Below are 11,654 nucleotides of genomic sequence, written 5' to 3'. Positions count from 1 at the left end.
CAACGGCTTCCATCTATTAAATTGAAAGGGGTCAAAAGTGAGACACATACGATCTTCTCTCCCTTCCCTTGTCGCGCTTGAAATCATTCTTTCTAATTACTTGAGATCTTCCATCAGACACAACTCAGCTTCATATTTCGATGCATATGTTCCATTACTAGAGATCAATGTGTGATGCTTTGATTGTGATCCTTAATTTTGCAAGAACAGAAAACAGCCAAAACGGTGGGTTGATAAAACGAACGTGAATTACAATATAAAATTGAAGCTTTCGATTAAGACCATGATTTATCAAGGAATTTAAATTACTTTAGTTATCAATACATGGTTTTCAAGACCATGATTTACCATCGATATCTAAACAGATTATGAAATTGGGAGATTATAAAAAATTAAGATGTGTTACTGTTACGTATTGAAGGACAAAGATGGAGAAGATGCGATGCAGGTGAGACTGTCGTAGGAGCTACAGTACACGGAAAGGAAAGTAGTCTCACCCTATTTTTGACATGTATAATTTGAACCGTTAGATTAATTGGATTTAATGGTTGAGATTTGGTGTAAGTCTTTAGACTTACACCTGGTGTCAACGGATCCTGCCTCATATATATATATATATATATATATATATATATATATATATATATATATATATTGTATATTTTGATTGTCCCAAAAAATAGTTGTTCAAATAACATTCCTCTCAAAGACCCAAGTTGATTGTCCATAAGTCCTAGTTCAAATAGCAAAAATGTCGAAATTGTTAGACCAAATATCGTGATTGAGTTTCAAACCTCTACTCATATAGTTAGATGTGTGAGTTTTCGATGACTCTTGTCATTTTGTTTATCAACATGTATTTTTTATTCTTCTTCAAAAAAAAAAACATGTATTTTTTATTTTTGGTTTTCAAAAAATGAAGTAAATTTGAACTAACTAGTTTTTTTTTTAAACTACGACCGTTTAAAAACCCAAACTGTGACATTTGATTTGAGCGTGTAAACATTGAATAAGTGAGATTTAAACACTTGCAACGAATTGTTGTGCTCTCAACAATTGTAAAACCTCAGTGGCGGCTGTAAAGTGTAAACTGTATCTTCTCTTTCAAACAAGATTCATTCACAATATGATGATTCGGTTTGTTCCTTTCTCTGTTTCTCATTTTCAATTTTCAAACCCTAAATTCATCCGTTGCAGCTTTCTCATTTCAATGAAGTCATACTCTCAATTACATCATCACCAAGATGACGAACACAATCTAGTTTCCTCGTTCAATCGATTGCTCCATCAGAAGAATCCTAAACCATCCATCTTTCAATTTGGCAAGATCTTAGGTTCTCTTGTTAAGATCATTGTTACCACCACACTGCTATTTCACTTCATCGTCAGATGGAATTAAAAGGAATTGCTTCAAACTTGGTCACTTTGAGCATCTTGATTAATTGTTTTTCTCAATTGGGTCAAAACTCTCTTTCTTTTTCTGTATTTGCTAACATTCTCAAAAAGGGATATCACCCGGATGCCATAACTTTGAATACACTCATCAAGTGTCTCTGTCTCAAAGGTCAAATTCATCAAGCATTGCACTTTCATGACAAGCTGGCAGCGCTTGGATTTCGTTTTAACCTAGTTAGTTATGGGACCTTGATTAATGGGTTATGTAAAGCTGGACAAACAAGAGCTGCTTTACAATTGTTGAGACGAGTTGATGGGAAATTGGTGCAACCTGATGTGGTAATGTACAACACCATTATTGATAGCATGTGCAAAGTTAAACTTGTTAATGGAGCTTTTGGTTTATATTCTGAAATGGTTTCTAAGAGAATTTCCTCTGATGTTTTCACTTACGGTGCTTTAATTAGTGGCTTTTGCATTGTTGGTAAATTGAAAGATGCAATTGGTTTGTTCAATAAAATGACATCGCAAAACATCAACCCGGATGTGTATATCTTTAATATATTGGTTGATGCATTTTGTAAGGAAGGAAGAGTGAAAGAAGCTAAAAATGTGTTAGCTATGATGATGAAACAAGGCATTAAACCTGATGTTGTTACTTATAACTCTTTAATGGATAGATATTGCCTAGTTAAAGAAGTCAATAAGGCTAAACATATATTCAACACTATGTGTCGTAGGGGAGTGACTGCTAATGTTCGGAGCTACAGTATCATGATTAACGGGTTTTGTAAGATTAAAAAGGTCGATGAAGCCATTAATCTCTTTAAAGAAATGCATTGCAAAAACATTATTCCTGATGTGGTAACTTACAATTCCCTTATTGATGGTTTGTGTAAATCGGGGAAAATCTCTTATGCTTTGAAGCTAGTCGATGAGATGCATGATAGAGGTGTACCACCTGATATCATTACTTACAATTCTATATTGGATGCTTTATGCAAAAACCATCGGGTTGACAAGGCAATTGTGTTGTTAAAGGAAGATGAAAGATGAAGGAATTCAGCCAGATATGTGTACATACACAACACTTGTTGATGGTCAAAGGCTACATTCTAGATGTCAATATATATACTGCTATGATTCAAGGGTTTTTTAGCCATGGCTTGTTTGATGAATCATTGGATTTTCTGTCAAAAATGGAAGAAAATGGTTGCATTCCAAACACCGTTACTTATGAATTAATCATCTGTTCTTTGTTTGATAAAGATGAAAATGATAATGCGGAGTAACTTATTCGTGAAATGATTACGAGAGGCCTATTGTAAGACTGAAACTATTTGATAGCATCATTTCATTTTATGTACTTGCCTCTGCTAGTGGAAAAGAAACTTTTTTATTGTTTTTGTCAACTGTGTTTACAAAAGCCTTTATACTTCTCGTATATCTTCCATTTCGATTTCTCTATGTGATATTGTCTTACATCATTGAGAGTTCCTTTAATCAATTATGAAAGTTGTGCAGCCTCTTATCTGCAGATTTGGATGTTAGTATACCTTTATCTCGAGTGAAACTTTGAATGATGTGAACTGTTATATAGACTAAATTCGATGGAAGGGTTGCCTTAACAAATGATTTGATAGCCAGCATATGGGTAAGAAGGACTTGGTGTGCTCGTTTAGCTAAATAAAATTGCTGCGTAATGAGTATCTATTGCCGCATTACAGCTTCATAATCAACTTAAATATGCCTTGAAATAAGTATTGAGAGCTAGGAAGGTCATGAAATATAGTTGTCCCCGCAGAATCTGTTTAGCTGCATAATTATAATTTTACAGCATTGTACTTGACCAAATTTCTTAGTAGGAAAACAGGGTGATTAAGATTTGACTTGCCGAGCCTATCTAATGGCTTCTAAATTGAATCGGCACAAAACAAGTAAATTCATTTGTTTTATCTTAGTTATACTTGTACATATTCTAATCTTAGATCTTAACTATTTTAGAAGGTTAAACTTAAGGCTGAAATGCTAAAACTTGAGTTGTAAACAACAGAGACAAGCTTGACATTTAATTGAAGTAAGCTAAAAATGATTAACTAAGGTCTGGCCTTGAAATTGTTTGGTCACTAGGAATACTGTTTAGAATCTAGAAATTGCATGCTTGTAGGAAGCATGACTCTATTTTCGGCATAATTGTTGATTTCATGTTAACTTTGATTCTTGGAATGATTGTATGTTGGTTAAAGCTAATTGAAATCTATGTTTCGATACTCGTGTTGTGAAGTCATAGACTTATTGTAGTATAGCATGCGCATTGTGCTTAAAAGTGAAGAATTTGAGGCATGTTGTTAAACTTCCAACATATATGAACGGAAACTACTGCACAACTAGTTAGGGCATCATTCGTGAGGATGCATCTGGACATCCTGATGCATATTCGAGAGAGTATACTTTTAGAGGACGAGTGACTCCATCTTTTCCCACTTGTGTTGCATTGCAGACAGAGTCATTTCCTAAAGCATACCCTTGTGTCATTTAATGTGAAAGCAAACAAGCTTATGGCCTTTTTACCCGTTTCTTCCAGAGAAAATGTAATCCTTACCTGCGTCTTCAAGTTTGGTCTGGATATGGGAAAATTTAGTGTTTCCTCCAGTTGAATTGTTTGAGAAATCGTCCTTTTTATTTTATGTTACAAATGGTCCCGTACTTTTGTACAGTTAACTATATTGCAAAGGAATGTTGTTAGTTTCTATAACTAATTTGATTTTGTTCTTAAAGCCTATGTAACTGAACTCATCGTTTTGAATTTTTTTTAAATGCTAACAAAGCTCTTTGTTTTGAAACTTCGTTTTATGCATGACTGGAATTGGAATGCTTTTTATCAACTAGGTATATCAGATCAGAGAGTCATATTCTCTTGTACCTTTCGTGGTTTTGAAGTATATCTTTGCAGAGACTTAAAATTCGATGAGATTGAACTTGTTGCAGCTGCTGCTGGATACTATTGTTATAGCTCTCTAGAAATTTACCCTTGTTTCAAGGGCCAATTGTCCAAATGATCTTTGAGCTCTTTCATGCCCATTTTGATCTATTAAGTTGCTTTTCCGATTCATCACTAGTTATTCTACTTTACTAACGTTTTCCCTCTCCCTTCGAACTTTTCAGCATTGTATAGGAGTAATTGATGATATTGCAAATTACTGCACATGTTCCACTTCCAGCCAAAGATCAATCTTGATTTCGCAATAACAATGCAGTTTATATCCATTTATCTTGGTTGGGAAGGTTCTGTCACAGAATTGCGGTTGTTAAGGGCAGTCCTTGATGACCCAGACCAGAATTTCCCACATATTCTTCGAGGTTCGATAGCTTTATTTCTTCGGTATTGAATTCATTATTTTTTATTGATAGCATTAGTTGCTACACATGACATTAATAGGACACTTGAATACAGAGGAATTTATTGCTCCTTTTCAAGGGGTTCGATACCAGCCTTATGAGTATACTACTAGTCAATTACCTTTTTTTGATAAAGCTAAAAATTCAATATAAAAGTCAGGTGATGCCTGAACCTCATACAAGAAAAATCCAAAACACAAAACAAACAGAACCCTCCCAAACCAACCAGGAGGGAGGGGAAACAATCAAGACAAATGCAATCTAATCAAAAGGCAAATGGTAAAATGAAACATCCCAAGACTCAAACATATTTGGGATTGCTTTTAATTACACCCTTTTTGGATCGAGTTTGGATGTGCTCACTACTTGTAAAGCCACCAGAACCTTTTCCATTAGGACTCTTATGTTTTCTAGACTTCCTGCCAGGTTGTTCAATCACAGGCAACACTTTGTGAGGAATCCTATCTTGAGGTCATTTAACGTTGTAGAAAACTAGATTCCTAATCTTTTCAGATTAAGAAGGATATAGCTATAGCTGTTTGTGTTTTGCAGAATTTTATCCAAAAAGGTGAGGAGTAATATGTGATTAACTATCTATATATGAAAGCATACAAAGTTCGCAACTTTGGTAGTCCCACCATTTTGGTGTATTGTATTGTACGCAGTCTTACCTACGCAGTCTTACCCTATTTTTTACACAAGAGGTTGTTTTCTGGATTTGAACCCGTGACCTTCCAATAACATGACAGTAACTTTACCAGTTGCGCCAAGGTTACCCCTTGAAATTAATATACTGTTAACTTATTAAAATTTATCTAGAAAAAAACTATAAGTACACTCATGTTTTATCAATTCCAAACTACTATTCATTAAAAAATTATGTGGCCATCCTTTTGTTGTCATAGGTGAAGAAGCATGTAAACTGATTGCAACTTCAAATGTCAGATTTATAAACTCATTCCCTGATTCTTCATACTCCAATGTATCAATTTTTGCAATGAAGTTCTTTAAAACTTGAATTGCAATGATGATTAATTATATTGTAACTTGTAAGGCACCTACGCCAACTCCCCAGCCGCCACAAAAGAAAAGGTTATTTGGACTTTCCCTACAAATGTAAGTTTCATAGTGGAGATAAAGAGAACTAAAAGAATATTATCATATCTTGACCTTGTGAAGAATTTAATATCTAATGGAAAATTTCACACATGGTGGCTAAAATAACTGTGCAAGCATCATTATTACTATTGGAGATGGTTTCATAGATTTTACAAATGCTCAAAAACTAGACCATAACTAGTATCATTATTTGGATTTACTAATTTTTTATTAGATAACTACTTTTGTCTCACTCACAACATTAGTCTTAATGTATTCATCCTTAAACAAATTTGTGTTATCCGGATGATAATTTGTATAGTCCAGATATGATTGATTTGACTTGTTTTAACACATCCTCAGTTGTTTATAAAGAATTGCCAACTACATGAATTAGAAAACACTAAATGAAATTCAAAAGATATTGAATACGAAAGCAACGACAAATAAAGCCTTTACTTACTATCTGGTGGCTAAACAATTTCAGGCATGTAACTCTTTGTCTCTAGTGGCTAAATAGTTTGTGTTTCTAATACTTGAATGATTTGTTTTTTGCTTTTGGTTTGGGGTATGGAGAATTTTCCTAGGGATATTCATATTATATCGAGTCCAACTATACCGTGGACAATTACATGATCTTCTATGATTGTCTAGAGCAGGACGGCGTGACCTTCAACCCCTATGACAACTATCGTCAAACGCACCCATTCGATGAAATCTGTTGGTATTCTATGTAGATATAGTGCAGGCGCAAGATGATTTATCGCCCCTTTCTAGAGCGTGTTACGAGGCAATATGAACGTATTCAGATCATTTTTAGGCATTCCTCCGTTGTACCAGAGCTGAATGTCTTTCAAATGGACCAGGCATTCCAAGATGTCATTTATACATTTATTTATGATTTTTCTTTTACACAACACACATGTTTATGTTATGATGTTACTAATTACTATTAGAATAAACAATAAATGATCATTATTTTACCTTAATTTTATATGCAGGCAAACTAAAATATGTTGAGTTCAAAAATAATTTTGTTATATGCCTTGACAATATATTGTTTATAAATCAATATATCAATAATTTCCATAATATTTAAAAAATTTAATCAAAAATTATACAAACAAACATAATAAAATAATCACATGTGTTAGCGCAGTAGAAAGAGCAGAGACAGACGCTCGTCTTTCCGCTAGTATGTATTATAAAAAAAAAAAGAGTGAATTTAAATATTGGATTAATTTTACCTTACAGAGACCATATCCACGTTTTTTTCTTTCATGAATACACAAAAAGAGTGAATTTATATATTGTGTAAAATAAAGCATAATCAAAATCTCATATCGGGGAGGAGCATAAATTTTCCTTTTTAAGGGAGGGAAATGTATATTTTAACATAAGAGAAGAGGGAGAGCATAATTCAAGCTTTTTTTAGGGAGTGATTGTTTTAGGTTTACAAAATATAATCTCGGAATAATTTTCTTGAGAATATAAGGATGAAAATTTTATTCCCAGATTTACTGAGAAAATGTATTTTGTTAGTATTTAAATTATTGTTGAGAATCATTGATAAAATGATATTTTAGGAAAGGGGAGTCTAATTTAATCTAATTTTATTTTTTAAAAGGAAGTTGTCATGTGTCAAATTTTGGTCCGCAATGTTTGTTTCCCGTGATTCCATCCGACAAAAAGAGAGACCACAAACTGAGATCAAGACATCCTAAAACTTAGCAGATGAAGAACTAGCAATGTTTCCTTCTTCTTCATAAATTCAACGTCACAACAATGTTTCATTCTTCTGCTTCTTCAACAAAATGTTTCTGAGGTACTATGTTGTTCCTGTTTCTCTTTTTCTTCCCAAAAAAATTCATCCTTTTCAATTTCTGAACAACACTCATTTCTATTTCATTCCTTCATTTTCCTTCTCCTCTTCTTCAACTTCAACCAATGATGTCGATGATGCTGTTTCCATGTTCAATCACTTGCTCCGTCAGAATCCCACTCCACCCACCTTCAAATTCGGTAAGATTTTAGGTTCCCTCGTCAAATCCAAACATTACCACATTGTTGTTTCCCTTTCTCAACAAATGGAATTTAGGGGAATCAAACCTGACTTTGTCAGTTGCAACATCTTTATCAATTGTTTCTGTCAATTGGGTCTTATCCCTTTTGCTTTTTCTGTATTGACAAAGATTCTCAAAAACGGTTACGAGCCAGATATCATAACATTGACTACACTCATCAAGGGTCACTGTCTCAAAGGTCAGATCCATCAAGCATTACACTTTCATGATAAGGTGGTAGCGCTTGGATTTCAATTGAACCATGTTAGTTATGGAACCTTGATTAATGGGTTGAGTAAAGTTGGTGAAACAAGAGCAGCCCTTGAATTGCTCCGACGAGTTGATGGAAAATTGGTTCAGCCTAATGTGGTAATGTACACTGCGATTATTGATAGTATGTGTAAAGATAAACATGTTAATGATGCTTTTGAATTATACTTTGAAATGGTTGCAAAGAGAATTTCTCCTAATGTTGTCACTTATAGTGCTTTAATTAATGGTTTTTGCATTGTTGGTAGAATTAAAGATGCAATTGATTTGTTTAATAAAATGATATTGGAAAACATCAACCCAGATGTGTATACTTTTAATATATTGGTTGATGAGTTTTGCAAAGAAGGAAAGATGAAAGAAGCTAAAAATGTGTTAGCTATGATGATGAAACAAGGCATTAAACCTGACGTTGTTACTTATAACTCTTTAATGGATGGATATTGCCTTGTTAAAGAATTGAATAAGGCTAAGAGTATATTCAACACTATGGCTCAGGGAGCAGTGAATCCTGATATTAACAGTTACAGTATCTTGATTAATGGATTTTGTAAGATTAAAATGATGGATGAAGCCATGTATCTCTTTGAAGAAATGCATTGCAAAAACATTATTCCCAATGTGGTAACTTACAGTTCCCTTATTGATGGTTTGTGTAAATCGGGGAAAATCTCTTATGCTTTAAAGCTAGTCGATGAGATGCATGATATGGGTCAACCACCAAATATAATTACTTACAGTTCTATATTGGATGCTCTATGCAAAAGCCATCATCTTGACAAGGCAATCGCATTATTATCAAAATTGAAAGATCGGGGTATTCTACCGAATATTTACACATACACTATTCTAATTGATGGATTGTGTAAAGGTGGAAGACTAGAGGATGCCCGAAAAGTTTTTGAAGTTATTTTGGTCAAAGGCTACAATCTTGATGTGTATACATATACCATTATGATCCAAGGGTTTTGTTACAATGGTTTGTTTGATGAAGCCTTGGCTATGCTATCAAAAATGAAGGACAATAATTGCAATCCAAATGCTGCGACTTACGAAATAATTATACGTTCTTTGTTTGATAAAAATGAAAATGATAAGGCGAAGAGACTTCTTCATGAAATGATTGCGAGAGGTCTATTGTAAGATCAGAACTAGGTAGGATTTTTTTTGTTTGATAAAAATGAAAATGATAAGGTGAAGAGACTTCTTCGTGAAATGATTGCGAGAGGTCTATTGTAAGATCAGAACTAGGTAAGATTTTTCTTGACTTCTACATTGTTATTATTTTGAATTTTTGTTTCGACATTATTTATCATTTCATTTATGTTGCTGCTTCGCCTAGTGGGAAAGAATGCTTTTGTTATTGTTGTTTCATTGTTAAGTGTTTTTATACTAAACAAAATGATAGATTGGTGAGTTCCAACGTGAGGGATACCCTTCAATGATAATATTGAAGAAACAGTGTTCCAATGAGTCTGAAATATCAGTTAACAGCTACTCAATAATGACAGGGATTTGACTATTTGAGAGTCTTTCACATTGGTTAGCACATAAGTGAATTAGAAATCCTACCAAGAATAGATGAAAATGTCAACTATGTGGTGTGGAAATATCTACAAAGCATTCTATGCAGTTATTTTATCTCAATATTGTGCTTGTTAATTCATTAACACCCAATAGAAATTTGAAAGGCATATTATATTGAGATCAAGTGGACATCAATGTATAGATTAAAATGGAAACCTCATTAGAAATATAACTTGTTCATTTGTTTCTGTATTTCCTACTGAAAATTTATTTGTCACATACACTCACTATACATGGAAATGAATGATCCACAGATGAATCATCTCTCACTTGCAAACTTAATTTGATTTTTCTTCTGAAGGAAGCGGTTTGTGACACTTCAATGCTCGCAAAATGTGGAAGGACCTCACAAGGGCTTTATTAGAGAATGACATACCACAAGACGATACAGGTTTCAAAGAACTCAGAATAGAACACCTTCATAACAGAATGACAAAAACATATGAAGCTAGTAAAAAGAAGATGGAGGACGTTTATGCGTGTGAAGCTACTTGCAGATGTTTGATGACGGATAAACCTAATAGTTCAATGACCATGATGGTTTAAATTGAAGAAAATTTGAAAGAAAAAAAAAAAAGAAAAGGATGCATGATTTCCAAAAGAAAATGAATCAGAAATTTGAAGAATGAAGCTTTACAATGGAGATAAGAATAGGCTTATTGTTAATATTAGAAAGTAAATATCAGAATGCTTAATTATATGCTTGTTACTGATTTGTTATAATGTTAGAGGTTAGTATTTTTCATAAATTTTTGGTATCTCTCAACTCAACTTTCACTCTCTTCTGTTCTTCCTTTATAAGAGTACCTCTTCTCCTTTCCGTTGCAATGGATCCACTAACTTTGCAACACAATAGTTAACCTTTCCTAGTAACTATCTCGAGGGATTAGATTAAAAAAATTTAAAAAAGACTAACCTAGATTTTTATAAGCTTATTTAGCTAAAAGGGTTCGATTGCATACCATTTAAGAAAAATGTCTTGTATGGTTAATTTAAATTTTGTTTTGGTAAACCAAAATATTTCATAATTCAGACAACATGTTTTTTAGTTATGCAGGAAAAATAATTTAAGCAGATTCAATGTCTGCTACTGCATACTTTTTTTTTTTTTTGAACAGCAAATTTTATTATAGTTGGATGCTAAAATTCAACGGACGAAAGAGAAACAACACAATAAACTAAAATATGCCACATATTTAAGTCAATTCCGAACTCTAAACCAATCAAGTTATTAAAAAATTTAAAAATAGAACCATCAAATAAAAGTAGACAAAAGGGAAGAGTTCAGCGAGATACCATATGGGTCTTGAATGAGGTAAGTGAAAGTAAGTGCACCAGATGTACAACTTAAGATGTTGTTTGGACTAACAGTAAAAACATTAAGCGAAGAAGGGTGAGGAAGATCCGGGATGAAGTCTCTTGCGATGCGGCGAGCTATGAAACTGTAGATCAATTATTTTTGTTCTTCTTTTAATGACATGGTCGGTTAGAAAGAGAGAAAGTGGTGAAGAAGGAATATTCAGAGTTTGTTTGTTGTAACAGAAGATGGGATGCTATGAAGTATGAAGGCCTATTTATTGAGATTTTTAGATAGTTAGAAACAAAAAACCGATTTTGTTTGTTACTTGTAACATAATTTGGTAGTTAATTAGTTATTATAAGCTTAAATTTTGGTTGCGATGGAACTGGAAACCTATAATCGAACTTGTACAAAAGCAGCAACATTGTATGGCTCTATCATCGTAACAAAAATGTGTGTCATTAGATTGCATTTTAAGAAAATAAGAGTTGGTACATAGTACATTAACTATCTATGTTTAAAGATTTGAACTTCCATTTCAA

At 33.2% G+C, this 11,654-nt stretch overlaps 1 protein-coding gene and 1 pseudogene across 2 annotated transcripts; both read left to right on the top strand.

Annotated features, from left to right (window-relative positions):
- Positions 1–1,067: 1,067 nt before the first annotated feature.
- LOC146917905 (uncharacterized) lies at positions 1,068–2,807 on the top strand (annotated as a pseudogene).
- Positions 2,808–7,323: 4,516 nt separating this feature from the next.
- On the top strand, positions 7,324–10,578 carry LOC146917904 (uncharacterized). 2 transcript variants are annotated; one of them, XM_085716666.1, is made up of 3 exons: positions 7,327–7,717; positions 7,887–9,476; positions 10,114–10,578. In XM_085716666.1, exon 2 carries the CDS (start codon positions 7,980–7,982, stop codon positions 9,366–9,368), a length of 1,389 nt encoding a protein of 462 aa, XP_085572792.1. In that variant the 5' UTR covers positions 7,327–7,717; positions 7,887–7,979; the 3' UTR covers positions 9,369–9,476; positions 10,114–10,578. The 2 variants fall into 2 exon arrangements, with proteins under 2 accessions (XP_085572791.1, XP_085572792.1); XM_085716665.1 differs by having other exon boundaries at positions 7,324–9,476.
- Positions 10,579–11,654: the final 1,076 nt, after the last annotated feature.

This window comes from Medicago sativa, chromosome 6 (genome assembly GCF_051527215.1).
Source record: "Medicago sativa cultivar Bolivia chromosome 6, Bolivia_mono, whole genome shotgun sequence".
NCBI lineage: Eukaryota > Viridiplantae > Streptophyta > Magnoliopsida > Fabales > Fabaceae > Medicago > Medicago sativa.
Note: the sequence above shows the minus strand (reverse complement) of the source record. Positions and strands in the feature narration are given on the sequence as shown.

Bases quoted from the DNA above. Each gene is read 5' to 3' on its own strand.
- LOC146917904 (XM_085716665.1), top strand. From the start codon at position 7,707: ATGTTTCTGAGGTACTATGTTGTTCCTGTTTCTCTTTTTCTTCCCAAA.